General features: G+C 44.0%; 1 protein-coding gene across 5 annotated transcripts in view; it reads right to left on the bottom strand.

Moving 5' to 3' along the window:
- The window catches only part of POF1B (POF1B actin binding protein), a 268805-nt gene extending 249614 nt beyond the window's left edge, over positions 1-19191 (bottom strand). For 3 of the 5 annotated variants that reach the window (XM_069212647.1, XM_069212653.1, XM_069212639.1), the window contains exon 1: positions 18312-18677. In XM_069212647.1, the coding sequence (XP_069068748.1) occupies positions 18312-18539 (228 nt within the window). In that variant the 5' untranslated portion in view covers positions 18540-18677. Of the gene's footprint in view, positions 1-18311 lie in introns of all 5 variants that reach the window. The other 2 variants (XM_069212651.1, XM_069212643.1) reach the window with 2 other exon arrangements.
- Positions 19192-19707: the final 516 nt, after the last annotated feature.

Raw genomic sequence — 19707 nt, forward strand, 5'->3', positions numbered from 1 at the left:
CTAGGAGTACGATTTCCTGCTCTATTTCTGTAAGTTCTGTGACTTCATAAAAGCCACTAATTCAAATACATATACCATGGGTGCACTTCTGTGACTTTCTTTAAGAATTGGGTCCCTAATTAGGTCTGGCGTTTACAAAGACATTTTGTTTTTATTAAACTGCTATTTCTCTCTATCGGCTGACTTTACAGTAAGTGATCACATTCTGCTCTTCCACAGGGAGCGTATTGGCACACAAAGTAGTTTTGTTCAGTGCCAGGAACTACTGTGGCACTCAGTGGCTTAACAAAACTGGAGGGGGCTCCCCTGCAAAGAACATGGAGGCCCCCCCCTCCAGTCTCTGTAAGGGCAGACGCTGTGCTGAGTGGCACCTTAGAGCGGGGCTGCTGGGTCTCTGTTATGCCACTGGTGGCAATGTGTGCTTTTTGGGACCAAAAACGTTTATTTTCTTTTTGCCAGTCTTTGTTACAATGGTGAGGGCCTGGCAGCTCTCACAAGAAAAATGTGTTACAAAGCCATGTCAAAACAAGACACGCATTGATTAAACCAAAAGACTCACAAAAAATGTGCCTGTGTTTGTTTATTTTCATGCTTCCCATAATCTTGTTGAAAATGGCTACACTGATTTTCCATTAGGATATTTTTTTGGGAACTACTAGCATGCTTCAACATAGTTTAGTACATGATACTTCGAAAAAGTAGCTAACATTTCACAGTAATTTAGAAAAACATTTTTTCCTACTTCCATTTTTTGCCTCAGCAAAGAAACATCAAACTTGCTTACACGCTTCTGCAAACATCTGCATCTAATCAGAGAGCATTCTGGAAGCATTATGCGTAGCCTTATAAAGTTAAACTTTTCAAACGTGTGTACCCACATTTTATTACTGGAACCATGTCAGTAGTGCAGTTTGACCCTGCAACGTTTATTTACAGTGCTCACCCCAATAATAAAGAATGTGTATTAATGAACCATAAATACAAGTTAGTTCACGATTAACATATGGACACAAATATTACCTCAACTGCAGACAGTTCCTTTCCCTGTAAATTGGCAGCCAAAGGGTTGTGCTGCAGGGACATGGGCCTACTTGTCCCAACAACACAATATACGTGAAAATTTGTTGTCCTTGACCTCAAACAATATGTCTTGGGCATCGGGCTACAGGAATTCCACACCCCTGGGTTCACGTCCCAGTTCTTTCAGAACACAGTTAATTGTAATGTTTCACATACCATGTACTTCAACTACAATTGGCAATTACTGCCATGTCACCTGTGGATTTTAAAATGTTACCAGTTGTCTGATGGTTCTTCCAGAGGAAAGATGGACTGTTTAGTTTAAAGGAGTCTTCTTTACATGAGTGAAGGATTCTCTCATAAGACTGTTTTTAATGTGTATTCTTTTTTTTTAAATTGAGGCTCCAGATGTGGATAACACCACTCTTCCTGGGGAGCCAGAACTGCCTGTACTGGTAGATAGTAGTAAGCTCCTTATTCAGATAATTTTGTCTGCTTAATTTTGTCAAAAAGTGCCTCTTTTAGAGTGTTTTTTACAGCGCAGATGTTAATTTCTTTCTTACATGTTAACAAGTATTTACCATGTATTACTACTTTTTAATTTATTGTGTTGTAAATTTAGGTTTTACCATTCAAACTATGTTTACCTGAACCTTTGGTTTCACTAAATATGCCAACACTTATTTTCAGCATGAATGACTTCACAGGTTTGCACAACTAACCTAGATCCATCCTAAGATGGCCAAATGTAATGTCCAATTGTAAACATGAAACCTGCATTCCCAAAATGGGCCCTCACACATGGGTGAACACTCAAGGAAATGCTGTTTAATTAACAGACCTCTGCGAAACACAGCCATTCTTAGCAGATTTTTTTCTAACCCTTTTAGTGCAGGCATCGGCACCCTAGGATTTTTTTTTTTTAAACCCGGGAGACACGGAAGATCTTCCATGTCTCCCCACACCCCCCACCCACCCCTTGTGACGTCAGCGCACCATCACGGTTATGTTTTCCCCACTGAAGCAGGAAGCGGCTGCAAGGCCGCTTCCTGCTCAGATGGGGAAAACGGCCCCAGACGTCCTTGCCGACGTTCGGGAAGGCCTTGTTTGAAAGGGGAGACTCTCCCCTTTCAAATGAGGCATTCCTGAACAGTTTTCCTGGCCCTTGCAGATCGAGGACCAGGAAACCCCACAAGACACCAGGAATTTCACTTGGGGGGGGGGGGGGGGTTTAAATAAAGGTAGGTGCCCCCAAGAGGGGACAGGGGTGGGGTTGGAGGGTCAGGAGCTAAATTTTAAAGAAAAAATAAAGAAATTGACAGGGGTTCGCCTGAGGCGGGGAGACCCCCTGTGGGGCAATCATTTTTATTTTTTTTGTAGTTGTAGGGTTTCCCTGGGCTAGCTCTATATATAGATATATCTATCTCTATCTACATAGACAGATATATCTATATATACATATATATAGATCACTTTTGTCAATGCATGTGTGTTTTTTTAAAATATATATATATATATATATATATATATATATATATATATATATATAATATTATTATTTTTTTCCACCAGTTGTCTTGCAGTTTCAAAGCAATGCACATGCTTCAACTGACGCGTTTCAACTGTAGCTTTTAGGCAGCAATGAAAAAGTCAAGTAAGTCCTGTGATTATGTTTCTGCTACAAAAGGATCAGACTTTTGTCTAGTGGCAGTTTTGGTGCCATAAAGAAGCGCAGAAGGTTTATATGCCTACTGCAAAGAGAAAATCTGTATGTTATGTAAATAGCGGAGTACATTAGTAAAGCCAGCCATTATCTGCGCTGTAATACAAATGAAATGTATGTGCTGGGGGTGGCTATGGAGAGATGGAGGGCACTTTTGCTGGGTGGTAGTGAGGGAATCCAAGGAGGAGGACATGGGAGTGGAAGCACCATTAATGATTGTTGGGCTGGGAGCTAGAGGTGCTTAAGACTGTGACGATTGTATGTGACAAGGGGATTTTTGAGTGTCTTGAAAGAACGTGCTAATTGAGGGAAGAAGCGAAGGTAAGGTGACCTCTACTGTTGCACGTATCACACACACACACCAGCAATTTTGTGACTGTCTACGCAGGCTAGTGCTCTAGGGGAACAGTTTTGCCAGTAGCAGAGATGGAATTTCGTTGGATGACTGCTGCTCACACCCTCACTCGGGTTATAGAAGACAGCTCTGACATAGGATCAGAGACTGAGACAGTGGATACTGAGACAGCATCTGAGGGATAGGACAATGGTGCAGACTCTGGGAGTGATTTCTCAGTTGGAGGAGTCCTATGGAAGGAAATTTGTGGCTCCACTCAGATTTCAGAACTTTCTGTCACCAAATGTGAGGAAAAAGTGTTTTTTGGCCCAATTTTGAGGTTTGCAAAGGATTCTGGGTAACAGAACCTGGTGAGAGCCCCACAGGTCACCCCATCTTGGATTTCCCTAGGTGTCTAGTTTTAAAAAAATGCGCAGGTTTGGTAGGTTTCCCCAGGTGCCGGCTGAGCTAGAGGCCAAAATCTACAGCTAGGCACTTTGCAAAAAAACATGTCAGATTTCAATGTAAAAATGTGATGTGACCATGTTGCATTTCCTGTCGCGAGCATTAGGCCTACCGACGCAAGTGAGGTACCATTATTACTGGGAGACTTGGGGGAACACAGAATAGCAAAACAAGTGCTATCGCCCCTTGTCTTTCTCTACATTTTTTCTTTCCAAATATAAGACCGTGTGTTTAAAAAAAAGACGTCTATTTTAGAAATAGCCTGTAATTCACATGCTGGTATGGGCACACCGGAATTCAGAAATGTGCAAATAACCACTGCTTCTCAACACCTTATCCTATGCCCATTGTGGAAATACAAAGGTTTTCTTGATACCTATTTTTCACTCTTTATATTTCATTAAATTATTTGCTGTATACCCGGTATGGAATGAAAACCCATTGCAAGGTGCAGCTCATTTATTGGCTCTGGGTACCTAGGGATGTTGATGAACCTACAAGCCCTATATATCCCCGCAACCAGAAGAGTCCAGCAGACGCAACGGTATATTGCTTTAAAACATCTGACATTGCAGGAAAAATGTACAGAGCAAAACGTGGAGAAAAATGGCTGTATTTTTCAGCTCAATTTCAATATTTCTTTTATTTCAGCTGTTATTGTCTGTAGCAAAACCTTGTAGGATCTACACAAATGACCCCTTGCTGAATTCAGAATTGGGTCTACTTTTCAGAAATGTTTAGCTTTCCGGGATCCAGCATTGGTTTCACACCCATTCCTGTCACTAACTAGATGGAGGTTGAAAGCACAAAAAAATAGTAAAAATGGGGTATGTCCCAGTAAAAAGCCACAATTGTGTTGAAAAATGTGGTTTTCTGATTCAAGTCAGCCTGTTCCTGAAAGCTGGGAAGATGGTGATTTTAGCACTGCAAACCTTTGGTTGATGCCATTTTCAGGGGAAATAAACACAAGCCTTCTTCAGCAGCCCTTTTTCCCCATTTTTTTTAAAAACGAAATTGTAGCTGTGTTTTGGCTAATTTCTTGGTCTCCTCCAGGGGAAACCACAAACTTTGGGTACCCGTAGAATCCATAAGATGTTGGAAAAAAAGGACGCAAACTTGGTGTGTATAGCTTATGTGGACAAAAAGTTATGAAGGCCTAAGCTCGAACTACCCCAAATAGCCAAAAAAAGAGCTCAGCACTTTGGGGTGGGAGTGGGGAGGCCCAGCAGCTAAGAGGTTAAAAAGCTACATTTTACATAGTCTGGGTGTTCTTACATTTTATTCTTAGATGATATACCAGGATATACCACCTGGGCTTGAGGTTTATTAAGTACGTTATATACCTATAAATAAAGGGGTTGGTTAACAAATCTTTTCTACTGCACATAGTATTGCGCGGTAAGGCGCTACTCATGGTTAAAATAAGTACTTCTTGCAGGCACATAAAAACATTTGTTCATAAATAGGTAATTCAATTAAGGGTTCTATAGCTTAGTATATACCTGTTGTTTTCTACAAGAAACTATACACTCGCATTTAAAATAGATAACTGTGTTACAGTACAACACAAACGTTTGCATCCACGTAATTTACCGGTACAAAGAAAAAAATAATACTACTATGACTCAGTGTTTAGGACAAAGTTTTCCCTGAAGTGCATTAAAAATGACAATGCTTAAAAAAATATCCAAGACCGCTTACGTTTTACATGATAAATATATATTTTTTTAAATGTAAAAGGTTACCAAAAATAGTATGAATACAGAAAATGGCACGAATTAAGGTAATCTAAACATTCTTCTATTTTAACTATTAATTTGCAAATACATCAATGTTTACTTTTTGTCCACTAATGAAAGATTACTAACAGCAACTGTCGGCTTCTTGAAGCCACAAAATCTTAAGTATTAATACAGCTGTCTCATTGCTGTCCATCTTATTTCAGCCCAGCATTTAGGGCTCTCTCACAGCTATACATTTTAAATTTCCTTTTTCTGGAATATTGACCACACAGATGAATCCATGAGGAAAAATCCCATTTCACACCATCACAGCAAAGGGGGAAGCATGGGCAGCCTCTGGGCTGCGTCTCGAGCACTTAGCATCAACAAAGAACAAATCACAGCTCTCTTGAAGATCCACCATACCCTACTCACCCATACACCTCTGCAGTAAATAATTCATGTGAAATAGCAGAACGCCATTATTCACACTGAAGTTAGGCTAAAGTGGGCTGACCTACTGCCTCAAGCTGGTTGCTGTACTGGGTGAAAGAAAACGTGAATGATGTAAGAACAGACCATTTTATCCTGACTGGGTGAATCAAGTATCAGAACAGACACCAATTGCTACCACTTCTACTACTTGTTGTCCCAAAATCACCTCTCTGAAACTTGTCCAATACAGACATCTTCACCGAGATTACTTAGTGGCAGATCCAAGTGTCCCACTCATAAGCCATATAAAGATGTTGTCTCTTTATGTGCGAGAAACAACTTATTTGACAAACAGGCCAGATCACAGATGATGCATTTCTGCAGTGCCATTCGTTTGCAAATGGCATGAAAATAAAAGAAACATAACCAACTACATGGCAGCTCAGCAACTAAATTTCATCGAGATGTTGTTCTGCCACTAGGCTATAACTCATCTTGCCACTGTCAAGCATAATTCACCTGTCAACAACAAAATTGGGATACTACCTGTGATACACTTCCGACGTGTAAAAGGAGAAATCTACAGAATTCGTATTAGAGAGCGTAGAGTAACATCAGTTAAACAAATTGACTGGTCCCAACTAATTTGCAGTGACAATAAGTTAGAAACACGATGAGTCACTGTACAAAATATGACTAAATCCGTGCTAATGATACAACTGAAGCAAAAGAACAAATAAAAGTGTCCACATTAAAGGTGGCAAGTATTTTTAGCGTACACGTTTCTAATGATGGTAAGAGAACAGCCTGGTTATATTCAATATAAGAAAATAAAGTCAATTGACACGTTTGGTAAAAGTGCATGATTTCTATTACATGACGACATATTAGTTTTAAGTTTGTCAAACCAGGGCGTGTACACATTTTCAGTTGATTCCATACTCAAAATCAGTTTAAACGGAATCTTTTAGAGATGCTCTATATTTAATTTGAGCAAAGGAGCTGTTTGACACCAAGTCCACTAGAAATATGCTACCTGTGGCAATGCTCTGCCTTTTGCAATTTTCATATCGGAAGAAAATCCAGGAGGCAATGCTTAGACATAGGGCATTTGCCCTTTCCACGGATAGTGCTCATGACCAAGGGGGAAGAAGGTAGGACACAGGACAACTGCCACTTGCCCGTGTGCATTATCAAACCTGAGCTTTGCATCCGAATAGAAAACATGCTATTTGCAAAAACACAGAGTGCAAAACTAGACCTGGTAGCTTCTGCCAGAAGCATATACTGACAACATTTCTAAGCATCTTTCTTATTAAACTTCTGTGGTACAATCCTTGATGTACAGACATCACTGGTGGTGGAAAAGGTATGCTCCAAATGAAGAGACTGTTCCATAACGTATCAGCCACACGATCCAGATTTTTTTTTTTTTTTAAAGTTAAGCTACGCAATGCAATGAGCAATACTAAAATTACAGCTTTAAAAAAATGCAATCATTTCTAGGTGTCTCCTATCTGATGAACGTTAAAAAGAGTAAACCCGACCAGTACGGTAACAGTTATGAGTGATGGGTTGTATTATATTTTGTTCACTGACGCCCCACCAAAAACTTCCTTCCAGACGCCATTTCATCCTGTACATTTTTATGGACCATTTTTTTCAAATATCGGAGAATCCCAATTTGGAAGAGGGGTCTAAGACGGAGACAAAATAATACTTAAGATCATACCGTGCTTTTTCATGCAGGATTGCTCAAGTTCCATGTACTTTGTTAGTATACACGTTCCTGATGCTTACACCAGTCTCACCCATCGTTCTATCTTGATCTAGTTCCCTTGTCACCAGGTTAAAGATGTGAATTAGACTTGCATGTCATTGGTTTCTTCTTCGTTACACGACACTGCAGTGGACCCTCGCCTGTAGTTTTCAAGAGATGCAAAGCAACCGACACAGACTTGTTTCCATCGAGAATAGACTGCTGTGATACTTCTGTACTGTAGTGGCAAATGGCCTCCAATGGTGCCACTGACTATTTCATACACATGCACCACTACCTGCCAGCAACTTGACAGTAACTGAATGCTTAAAGAGGGCAGGAAATCCTCCTTCCCAAAGGCAGCTGTCAAGTCTGGAGTTTAACCCTCCAAAAGGCTGCCTAATCAGGAGCTACATATACAAACCCTGACTATTGATGCCAATATCCTTTGCATGCGTCACCGACTACTCGTGATATTGTAATGCAAAGGAAGATTCAAGAAATCCTAAAGGTAGAGACTCATGATAACAACAAAGGGGCAACGGATATGAAAATGAATGCATGCATTCATTTTATCGCATCTCTTACTCACCACACACTCTTTCTTCATGTTCTTTCTGTTTCCCTTTCTTCACCCAGAACGGATGTTAAGAGCTAGCATTTTGTTAGCACTGAACATTTTTCAAAACTTTACAACCAGCTGAGTCTAACATGCGGTAGGGTTATGGTGGGTGCATTCACTTATAACGCCTGCCGTGAATTTACTACCCATTATACAATGCCCATTAAGTAATGGTGGGCGATGTGTGCTTCCCATGAGAATTTCATGCTAGATCCACACACACACACACACACACACACACACATTACCAGTTACCGCTGGCAAACTGACAGGATGAAGAGGCTCATTTGCCTGGAGGTATCCCCTTTTCAAATGGATCCCTTTTATTCCCTTGTTCTGTAAGCCTTCAAAGAATTAAAGTGCCGGTGGGGCAAGTGGGGAAAAGTCCAACATTAAACACTGATTTTACTCATCTAATGCTGCTATTCTGGGGGGGCAGAGGGTTGCCAGTGGGCCTTCTGGAGTACACAACAGCATGCAGAGGGGTCCTGTAGGACACCACTCAGGAACCCACTGTTAACTGGAGGGAGGGTTAAAAAGATTCTGGCCACTCAACTGGTACCAGTCTCCCCTTCTCATCACATCTTCCTCCATTCAACAGTGTGGTAAATGTTATGCAACATGGGTTACCATTTATACTTTTTTTTTTGGTGATAAACATTCCATCGACTTCATGAAGTTGAAAGGCTTCGGATTTAGCTCAATCGTGCTCCTTCCCTAATAAGATCAGGGTAGAGAGAAATAGATAAAGAAAACTGGGTTCATACCTTCTGGTTCTTTAAGCATTGGGATTGTTTTTGAGCCTATGTAGCTATGGAAAGAATGCAGACATGAAACAGACCAAATTGTGCTACATCAATGACGGGATACTGTAAAAGAGTCCAAGTGTCACCATGCTTTGCTAACAGAGCACTGGCATTCCTGGGTTAGCTGTACATACCGTGTTGAATAAACGACATGGAATCTCTAAATAAAATAAAGGAAGCAAGATGATGAAGTAGCTGTTGGCAGACGTTTTTAGTAGGGGAAAATAGCATATTTTACTGTTTTGGGTGTTTCGTTAATAAAGGATGTCACAGCTTAGAAATCACGTTCAAACGCGTTTTGGATAAAAAAGGAAATGTATAGAGTTGTCGCTGCGCTGTCATTTGTGTGCACGTATGTTAAGCAATCGCTAGTTAATGTTTTGCAAAATTATGACGTTTGCACGACACTGGTTTTCAGCCCTTCTTGGCAAACTATCAGCTTAGCAACGGTGCCAAAGCAAGTCTGGGATCAGGTGAAATGGTGGGATGTTTTAGGAGATATGCATTTTTTTGTCGTTACAGATATTTCTACACCTAAATTAAGAAAATGTAAACAGAGAGATTAAGAGCGTGGCGACCATCTGTACTCATTTCAATATCTGCATGTAAAATGACAGTTCTCTTAAATAAAACCAGAAACACGTTAATTGCTCTTAGGTGTATCTTTTACCTACGCTGATATTTTATTTATGATGAAACAAACAGAAATATCCCTCTTGCGTTTGAGCGCTAAAAAAATAAAAAAATAAAATAAATACCTTGATGCACCCTAAGAACTAAACTTTTTTTTAACTTTTTGTTTAAACAAGTGATTACGTTTTGCCATTGAAAGAAGAGAAGGTGGGGGTGGTTTTGTGTAGCTATGTAGACAAAACGCAAGTCATGCATAATCATTATACTGGAGGAGTAGAACTGTTTATACAATGCTTGTGTTCATAATTCATATCAAAGTCCACTAGAAAAAGAGACACATCAATGATCTGCAGACAGTTAACGTAGGGGTGGTTGAACAATCATTTCCAAAAGAATGACTACTGACGTTAAAGCGACAAGATCAAATGGGGAATCAACCTACTACATGAAAGCAACACAGACAATGTAATCCAACAGGACTAGTAGGCGTGTTCAAATGCTCAGTGGAGCCTGGGAGGATTCGAGTGAGCTCCAGAAGTGTCGATGTAGTTAGAATTAATTCTTAAAAATAGCGCTGACAGACCCCAGACTAGTTACCAGGGCAAACTCCGTGCATTATGAGATTGGAAGGGCAATACCCACTATCACTGCCTAGGTTCAGGTGTTAAGAAATGTGCAAAAATACATCAATACTATCAAAAACATACATAATCCTTGCAAGAAAATACAAGCCTCCCAAAATAGCTCAAGAAATCCAACCTGAAACCTTGTCAGTGCACCACACCTGGGTGTGGTAACATGGTAAATACATGGTCACGCGAAAATGCCAGACATGAAAGTTTCATAAGCAACAATACACTAAAATAAGCAGCCAAGTAGTGCAATGCTGAGCAAACACTTAACTGACGCTTGCATAAAAGTCTACGTCCAAAGTAAAACAAAGGCTACCAAAAAGACAGCTTGTCGAAGTGGAGCAGCACAATTCGACCTACAAAATGTACATGTTCACCAAGTAATTCTTTGCACCAATGAAGAATAGCCTCCAACCAAGCAGAACTAAAACTACAGAAATCATAATCGGGAAGGCCTTTCGCAGCCTAGGCAAGTGCAGATTAGCAGTCAGATGAAGAGAAAGGGGTAGAAAATTCCAGACACTAGTGACAGGATTAAAAATCAAAACATTGGAACTACATCAAATACGAGGCATGTTGTAATTTATTGGAACACCTCCAGTTTACAAAAAAGATAGTCTGGAAATCTCAAACAGACCAAGTTTCCATACCTCAGACATTATCCGTGAAGGTGTGGGCCCCTCAAGGCAAACTGTATGCAAACAAGATTGTCACTTGGGAGCTCATGAGAGAGTTAAGGCTTACTTCCATCCCAAATTCTTGAATGCATTCGCAATCAAACAGAAAGCCCACAAGGCCTATGGCTAACAGCTGAGGTGCCAGAAGTCATGAACTTCCTCTCACAACAATTTCAGGATTGTCTGGTTTTAACATGAAATGGTAGTCCATGACCTCCACTATCCAGTGCAGCAAGTATTAGCAGTTGACACCATATGCCCTTTGTTAGACCTGGCATCCTTAGGGTGGCCTTACTCCAGATTTTTTGCATTTACCTCGTTCCGTTGCTGTATCTTTTTTTGTTGGCCTTAGGACTCTGGGCACTTTCCCACTGCTAATCAGTGCAAGTGATTCTACCCTAAAACATGATAACATTGGTGTGTCCCCAATTGGCATATTTAATTTACGTGTAAGTCCCTTGTAGAGTGCTATACCATATACCCAAGGCCTGTAAATTAAGTGCTACTAATGGGCCTGCAGCACTGATTGTGCCACCCACTTAAGTAGCTCTGTAAGCATGTCTCAGGCTTGCCACTGTAATGTGCAGTCTCAATGCCACCACCGACTCGGCATCTGAAGCCTCTTGCCAAGCCCAGAACTCACCTTTTCTTACATGTAAGTCACAAAGTTAGGCCCTAGGTAGCACATAGAGCAGGGTGCCATGTAAGCAAAAGGTAGGATATGTGCCTTTAAGTTTTTCATGTCCTAGTAATGAAAAACTACTACAGTTGTTTTTCATTACTGCGAAGCCTGCCTCTCTCATTGGCCAGCATTAGGAATTCCCTATAATATCTTTAAGATGTAAGTCTGTATCTGAGAGGAGTAGCTGAATCATGTTTAGTACCATTGGAATGGTAATTATAAATCCTCTTTACTGGTAAGGTTTATTCTTACTACTTTAGAAATGCCACTTTTAGAAAGTGGGCATTTCTCTGCACTCTCTGCTCTGTGTGCTTACAGCCTATCTCCAGTACATGTCCGACAGGGGCTAGGTGACAGTTACACTTGTGTATTCCCTTCAGACACTCACAACACAGAATACTCAGCTACATCTGCAAACTGATCAGTCTTCCTTGGGAGGAGGTTGGGAAGGGCCCACATTTACATCTCAAGCATCCTGGAGCCGAGGCTGAACAGAAAGGGGGACGTGCTCTTCACAGAAATCCTTTGTAATCCTCCCCACATCAAAGGTACTTTCTAGTATAAGTGCTGGGTCGCTTGACCCACTAAGACATATACTTCTGGCTTCTAGGAACCCTTGCTGGATTTAAGCCTGCAGTGTGCCAGGATCGCCACTCTCCAATACCCGACTGTTCCCAGGAACTGCTGTTCTGTCCTGTTGTGCTGCCTGCTGATCTCTGCCCTACAGCTTAAGGACTTATAACCTATCACGCCTTCCAGCATGCCTCAAAGGGCATGCTGACTTGCCTCCGGTTTGATTGAGGTTCTCCAGAACATCAAAGACCCAGTCACCCTGTAAAGATACCATCTGGGCCTTCTCCCGACTGCAAGGCTAAGTACGGCACTCCCTCTATGGTTGTTGCAATGGAGTGTTAAACACCCAGGCTGGCAGTGCAGTACCACCACTGGGGACTGAGGCAGTACGAGGGCCGCTCCCACCTGTCTGCACAGCTCATCCCACTGAGTCCACTCTTGCTGAATCTGCTCTTACTGAGTCCTCTTCCCCGGAGAAGGGGAGACTGCTGTACTGAATCCAAGGTGCTGTACACTATAGGAACCCAGAGCCACAATGTCAACTTTGTGGGCAAATGACAAGGTCTCCAGCCACCAGCTCCCACCCGCAGCACAGAGAGTCGCACAGCAGCACACTCCCATCCTGATGGTGCAGGACCAGCAAGGGAAACCGTAACCCCTTGTCAAGAAGCCCACGGGCGCTCCAACATGCTCCAACGCTGCAGCCATAGTACGAGGACCTTCAAACCTGTAGTAGGAGCGCCGACATGACCTGCAGGACCGAGCAACCTTAGAGCTTCAGAGCACTCTTGGCAGTTGAAGGGATACCTATCCTGGGGGGGCTTGACTCCCATACTCAGGCCAGTCCCGACACAGCCCACACAAGTCCTCGCTGCATTTAAGAAGAGGAATACACGTATTTTGGCAGGAATACCGTAAAGGCTCTAAAACAAGCCCTCCCTCTAAATTATACGTAAACAGAATATATGTTGAAAAGTGAATTTAAATTGGATTTTATCGTTTTGGTCGTGATCTCATTCAGATAAAGAATCTCTCTCTTTGATATACACCTGTGTGGAGTCTTTTTATGGTGTTTTCACTGTAATTATTGCGTGAGGGTTGCACAAATACTTTAAGCCACACTGCTCTGCGACAAATATATCAGGACAAGGCATTCCTCCTGCCCCACTACTGATGTATGGTGTGGCTCTTTCCTATAAGTCAAGGTGACCGCAGAAGCTTTAAAGAAGAGACACTGAAAAAACAACAGAACTGTTTTACTTACACAGACCCACTGAACATTTAAGATAGCATCAACATAATCCCCGATTACGAGTATAGGTGCTATTTATTGCACCTGATAAATAACAGCTGCATGTTATCTATCGGTGTAATAATTAACACCTATAACAAGTTTCTGGGGAGTAACTTGCAAGGTTTGGTTGATTAATGCATTAAAATCCATATAATACGGTAAATAATGTATACTTTTCCTCTGTTAAATTTCAATAGGTTTGACCTGCCAAAACTTAAAGACGGTTGAGGTAATTATCGGATTTGTTAAATATAACCAAATTCGCAATAGGGGTTTACGCAGGGCCAGAAAACAACAACCTCTCCTAATCAGGCCCTTAGTAAAATTCTCTATATAGTATTAATGGCTAGGTTGCTGAAGTATGGAAAGATAAGAGGGTCGTAACAAAGCACATCTACTAAAACTTTGGGTTGCTAAAAAGAGATGGTCTAAAGAAATACTTTAAATTTGGTCATCCTTAGCAGAGAAATACTTCCAGAGGAATTTCTAATTAGTCAAAATACTGACTAGTTATAGCAAAGCCTTTGTAAGCACACATCCATGGACATGGCAACCTATCAATGCGATAAATTATGAGCAGTGTTATAAAATATTACTGCAACTCCAGTTAGAAATGACTAGCACAATAACGTTACTCATTTATGCAAACCACTCCAAGAGGGGGTTGTTACACAAATCAAATATCAAGATGATTCTTTGAAGCCGGTCGGAGGCCGACATTACACGGAGTCAGGGTGAGCTACCCACATTAACTAGGGTAAGCCAGTGAACGACCCCCACTGACTTCAGAGAGCCTGTAAGCTGCCTACATTCCCCACAGACAGCCTGCGAGATACCCACATTACACTGTTTTGTGTGCCCCTTTCTACAACCTGTGTAGAAAGTCACCCCACCCTTTTTCTTTTCACAAGCAAAGACAAAAAGGGTGGAATGCCAATAAAAACGTGGAATCCTACTACCAAGGCATGGTTCAATGTTCAAAATTAAACTCTATGAAACAGCTCTAACAGAAAGACTGCTGGTGACTCAGCCCTTCATACACACCCCTGACAAAACCATTACCAATTCACCGGGAGGAAAGAGGGAAATTTAAGGAAAATGAAAACGAGGCAGGTGAAAAGACAAGGTGTCAGGCCGAATTAACACGACGACCCTACATGATAAGAATAATAATTTCCTATGTGCCCAAAATTTACATGATATTGACCACACATTAACTGTCCTGTTAAGAATGAGAAATCACCTCTATAAAACGTTTCAGCTATCTGAAGAAGGCACAAAGGGCCAAAACAAATTAGCAAAACACATATTTTTGTGCAACAATACGTAAAGAACCGCATATAATGTATATCATGTAAATATGATTGGCACGAAGCAAAATGGACATTGCAGGAAAAACCACAGATGTACAAATGGGTCGCATACTTCATTTAGGGCCTTAAAACACTTTGCACTGTTATGGTTAGAGGTCCCTTTACTTGCACAATAAAGGTTACATGAGAAAAGATGGGGAATGGGCCACAAAACGCTTGTGTTGCAAACTGCATATAGGTGACCGAAAGAGGTTCTGCGTAATATAGTGTGTGATAGCCTGCTGCAAGCCGTTTGGGAGTTTTAAATATGCAATTTAAAGTGCAGAAAATATTTTTTGGGTAGAGAAAGGTGTTTCAGAGACAATTAAGACTTTTCTGTCCTGAGACCTATTATTTGCCAGGGTCCCTGGAGGTCGATTACCGGAGAGCAATTCTGGGTACATCTTATCACTGATGATGGGTGCTACCGTTCATATGGGGAGAACTCAGTGGGTCTCTATTTCCTGCTGTTCACACCCTAGTGAGGTCTTTAGTTACAACTCGTAATTTGGCTGACAAACAGCCTGGAGATTGGTGACCTTGGGTATCCTGTTGAATACTGGATAACAATTCAACGAGGCAGACCACCATTCGCCAAGAGCAAGTGGTAATGTCAAAGTCCTCGGTTAATGCTCGTGGTTTTCACAAGCCATTTAGAAAGCCTGTCGCGTCATCCTAGACTGGTGTTTCAGATTGATATTTTGAAACTTCACTGTAACCTCAACATCACTCCTTCAAGACAGAGGACGTTGGGCATTACTGCTTCTGAAAACCTAAATTTGAAGCCGATAGTACTACGGAATTCCCAGTTGATCTTGAATCACTACCCAAAGCAAAGGCTTGTAAACTGCCACTCATATGTGATGGTCAAAGCAAGAGCCACTCACACGGGCTGATGACCACTGAAGGGTCAGTCAGCAGTTTACATGTGTAAAACCATAGAGCATGTTAGCACGTGCCACCTGCCAGCTCAACGAAACCAATTCAGTACTCGAAAAAAACACTACAGGTACTTCACCCCTCTTACGATGGAGATATTCCACACTCAGTCAGCACCAGCTACCTGACAGATTACATTGTCTAGAGGGCTTGAGTGAATGACTAACACTAGCCTAAAACAAGGGACAATCTGAAAGCTGGTTTTGTGAAATCAACGCATCTTCTATAGGGATTTGGGGTCTGAACAGGAGGCACAAACTTATTTCAGGGCTACCACTAACAACCAGGATTACGCTTGGGTGGCAAAGGAAAGTCCACTGATTTCTGGAGGAAGTGCTAACGATTTAGCACTGACTCCAGAAATCAATATGAATTCAGTTACCATTTCACTCTAAACCAGGCCCTAAATGGTAAGAGTGTTTAATTGCAAACAAGAACCTCTAGCGCAGTAAAGAAGTCTCACCACACTCAGAAACAATCACTCACCCACAACCAAAGCCCTAAGGCCAGCTCCTGGCTGCTCCGCGGACTGGCTGTCCCGCTCAGCACTAACATGGAATTAAAACAAAAGGGTCTCCTATGACACAAAACATACCAGACACGGTGCTAATGAAGGGCACGCGAGTCGATCACTGTAAGTAGCTATAGTCAATTAAACATTTAAGGTGTGTCAACCCCGAAATGAAACTCCCTCAGACGCCTATCACCCGTCGCCCATTTTCAAATCTCTGGCAGGATGCAGGCAGGGGCGGGGTCAGGTTAACAGCCCGGGCCTTCTAGCTAGGACAGGGCTGTATTCAAACGCGCGTGCTCTCGTTATTCGGGTCACGTTCTCAACACCCCTGTCAAACTGGGGCTGGAGCTGGGCCGAGGTGTACATAATGTCCGAGTAGACACAGTATCCCAGGTACCCGGCACGAGTGTGGTTTGTTATTTATAACCTACAGGTTCGTTTTATTGTGTTTCCTGGTTAGTTTGGACGGCTACTCTTGTTCGAAAAGGGAACTTCGGAGTTGCAAGTTCTGTGGTTTAAAACAAACAGTATAAATGAACACACCTGATGCAGCCACTTCGGCATTAGATTTGGCTAGGATCGCAAATAGCTTGAATTTTAGGCCTGTCTGCCACGAAGTCCTGATTCTCAACTAGACCGTGCCATCCCTCGCTGAACCGATCACCAAGTGTACTGGTATTTCAGTACTAGCGGATAACACTAGTCTGCTGCGGCGTTCTCTGGTCTTTGAATGTAATCATATTTACGCCAGAGTTTACCGCTGGGTCTTAAGTCACCAGGTCTTCAGACAGTTGTGTGAGAGCCAATCTCCGGTGAACAGAAACAACACAGCACGGAAGGATGGGGGACTGGCCCGGACGGGCCTAAGGACCAGGACAGGGCTATACGACAGAGCCAGGGCGCACGTAGATGAGAAGGAAGCCATTGAGATGGCAGTCTAGGGAGGCACAGAGGGTGAGAGAGAGAACAGGCAGGAGTGTAAAGAGATAGTCAGGCACTAAATAAGCGAACTTCAAGGAAGCAGGAAGTGAAATCGTGCACATTGCGCGGATACAATGTGAGTACAGTGCAGGAACGAGCAGAGACACGGTGGGCACAAGGTGCAGTAAGTACAACGTGCAAGGAGATAGTGCAGGCAGGTAGAAGGATGGGGAGGGCAATGCAATAGTGATGGCGGTAGAGCGAGGGTGCAAGTAATGTGAAACCGGTGCAGATACAGCAGTGCTTTAAATGGGCCGGTACTGTCCGGTACGGAGTACCGGCACTTCTCGGAAGCAAGCAGGTACTGTGGCACAGAGTACCTGCACTTGTATTTTTCCATTTCAAGCACTGGATACAGTACAACAGCCAGTAGTAGAAGAGCCTCTGAGTGTGAAGCACATGCGATACGGTAGTAACACAGCGTAGACAGGCAGAGACCATAGGCAAAAGGGTGCAGGCAATGGGTTACACCTGTGGGAGGCGCTGCAGGCAAACCGGGGAGCTACTACACACAGTGACAGAAGAACATGGAGCTAGGGCGCAATGCAGCGCAGGTTGTGAAGAGGGGCAGGTAAAAGAGGGGGTGAGTGTAAAGGGGCAGCCAAAGACGCTCTTGGTGCAGCGTGTATGAAAAGGGACGAGCAGCAAGAGAAAAACATGTCGAGAAAAAGCGCTGTGTGCAACCGAGAACAGTACAGACGGAGTACTGCCAGTGACTGACGGGGCTGCAAGTACAGACTGTGCGCTGCTATTCGCGGTCGATTCACTGAAAGTGCGGGTAGAGAGGAAGGCGCGCAAGACCAACCAGGTATTGTGGTCTGGAGTGTGAAGGAAACGAAACGGTGGCAGGGTGGTTCAGGTAGGCGCCGCTAGCAACGCAGGTATTGGAAAGGTGCAGTGCGCAAGGGAGAGAGGCAGACCACAGCAGTGCTGCGTGGACAGAGAGCAGTACTGGCAGTGAACGATAGGTCAGAGAGGCCGTGGGGAGCTCAGGGGCGAATGCAGCCAGTGCGGGGGCAGTTCCGCCCAAGTCCAATGAATACGGGGGACTCCGTGGCCCCTCTGCACATCCTGTAGGGGCCCCATCACGTTGGGTTACGCCACTGATCGGGGTAGAAGTTAGAGGAACGCACGGAGAAGGTCCCGTACCTGAATGTACTGGGGCTGCTGGGCCTGCTGTTCCGTGGTGTACATCACGGTCTGGTACGGAGACATCGGCCGGGGAGACAGGGGTGACCCGGGCTCCATCACCTGCACCATCTTGGAGACCGGGTAAGTCATCACTCTTTCGTAGAAAACGTTGTCTCTGTCCCCGTAGGAGGAGGTATAAGTCCCGTTCTCGGCCGAGGGCCAGTGCCCGGAGGAGGAGGTGGACATAGTCCCTGCAGGTGGCGGGAACAGTTCCTGGGAGCCGAGCCGGGGGCCGCACACCACTCACTCGCAGCCGGTAACGGAAGAGCAGCGCAGACGGCGGCGCCGGAAGGGTCGTAGGTGAGCGGCGGAGGCTGTACCTTGTCCCGGGAGACCCGTCAGCGCGGCACGGCCCAGCACGCCCCCTCTCAGCGGGTGCTCCGGCTTCCCAGCTCTTCCGGCTTCCCAGCTCTTCGTTTCCCTCTTTGCGAGAGACCGAGAAGGAGCGGGTGTGAAAGCCGAGCCGTGAGCCTGGCGGGACTGGGCTGGACTCCTATGCAAAGAGCTTGGGCGGCTCCAGACACGCCCAGGGCCGGCTGCACCGGTTACCTAAGAGTTACAACAACAGCGCGGCCGCCGTTTCCAGGATGCAAACTTCCCTGGCTGGGCATGCACCCTTCGCAGGAAGGCACCGAGCAAGACAACAACACACGCTGCCCGCACAGGTATCCGGTGCGGGTCTCGTGCCCTAGAGAGGTGGCGCGCGGAAGATCCCACAGGTGTGGCTCAGGCAGCTGCGGGAGCGCCCCGGGGGACACTGCAGATGACAGGAGGAGCCAGCGAGAGCTCTGGAGCAGGCAGCATGCCAAGGGCTCCCGCTGCTGTTTGTACAATCTGTGCAGAAAAAAGGCGTGTCCCTGTCATCTTTCGAAAATTGGTGTGTGGGCATGCGGGTTACTCACTGCCTAGATGCAGGGCAGGCTTGTGAATATTACTACCGAGCAGCGACAAGCAGGCGCACACGTTCCCAGGCTCCCGCCTCAGCGCTTGTCTGGGGACGCCTAGCGAGTGCCGACCGAGTACCTGCCCAGGCGGACTCACTCAGGCGGCCCTGCCGTGAAAAACCAACTTCTCTCTGGCTAATACGTACTTTCTAGTTGTAAACTGGAGGCTTGTTTTCTAAAGAAAACCACGCTCCGTCAAGTTGCCCCTCACAACCTTACATACAATGTGTCTCGAACGCTTATATTTTACATAGGAAAACGCCATCGTGTGTGTGATCGGGCTGAAAATGAAACGACCACAAACTCACTATAAGGGGTAAAAGGCCGCTTTAATAGAACAGGTCTGGCAATAAAAAACCTTGGCATTCTAGCCTCACAAAACTACCCAAACCTCACTAATACAAAAACCA

This window comes from Pleurodeles waltl, chromosome 2_1 (genome assembly GCF_031143425.1).
Source record: "Pleurodeles waltl isolate 20211129_DDA chromosome 2_1, aPleWal1.hap1.20221129, whole genome shotgun sequence".
Lineage (NCBI taxonomy): Eukaryota > Metazoa > Chordata > Amphibia > Caudata > Salamandridae > Pleurodeles > Pleurodeles waltl.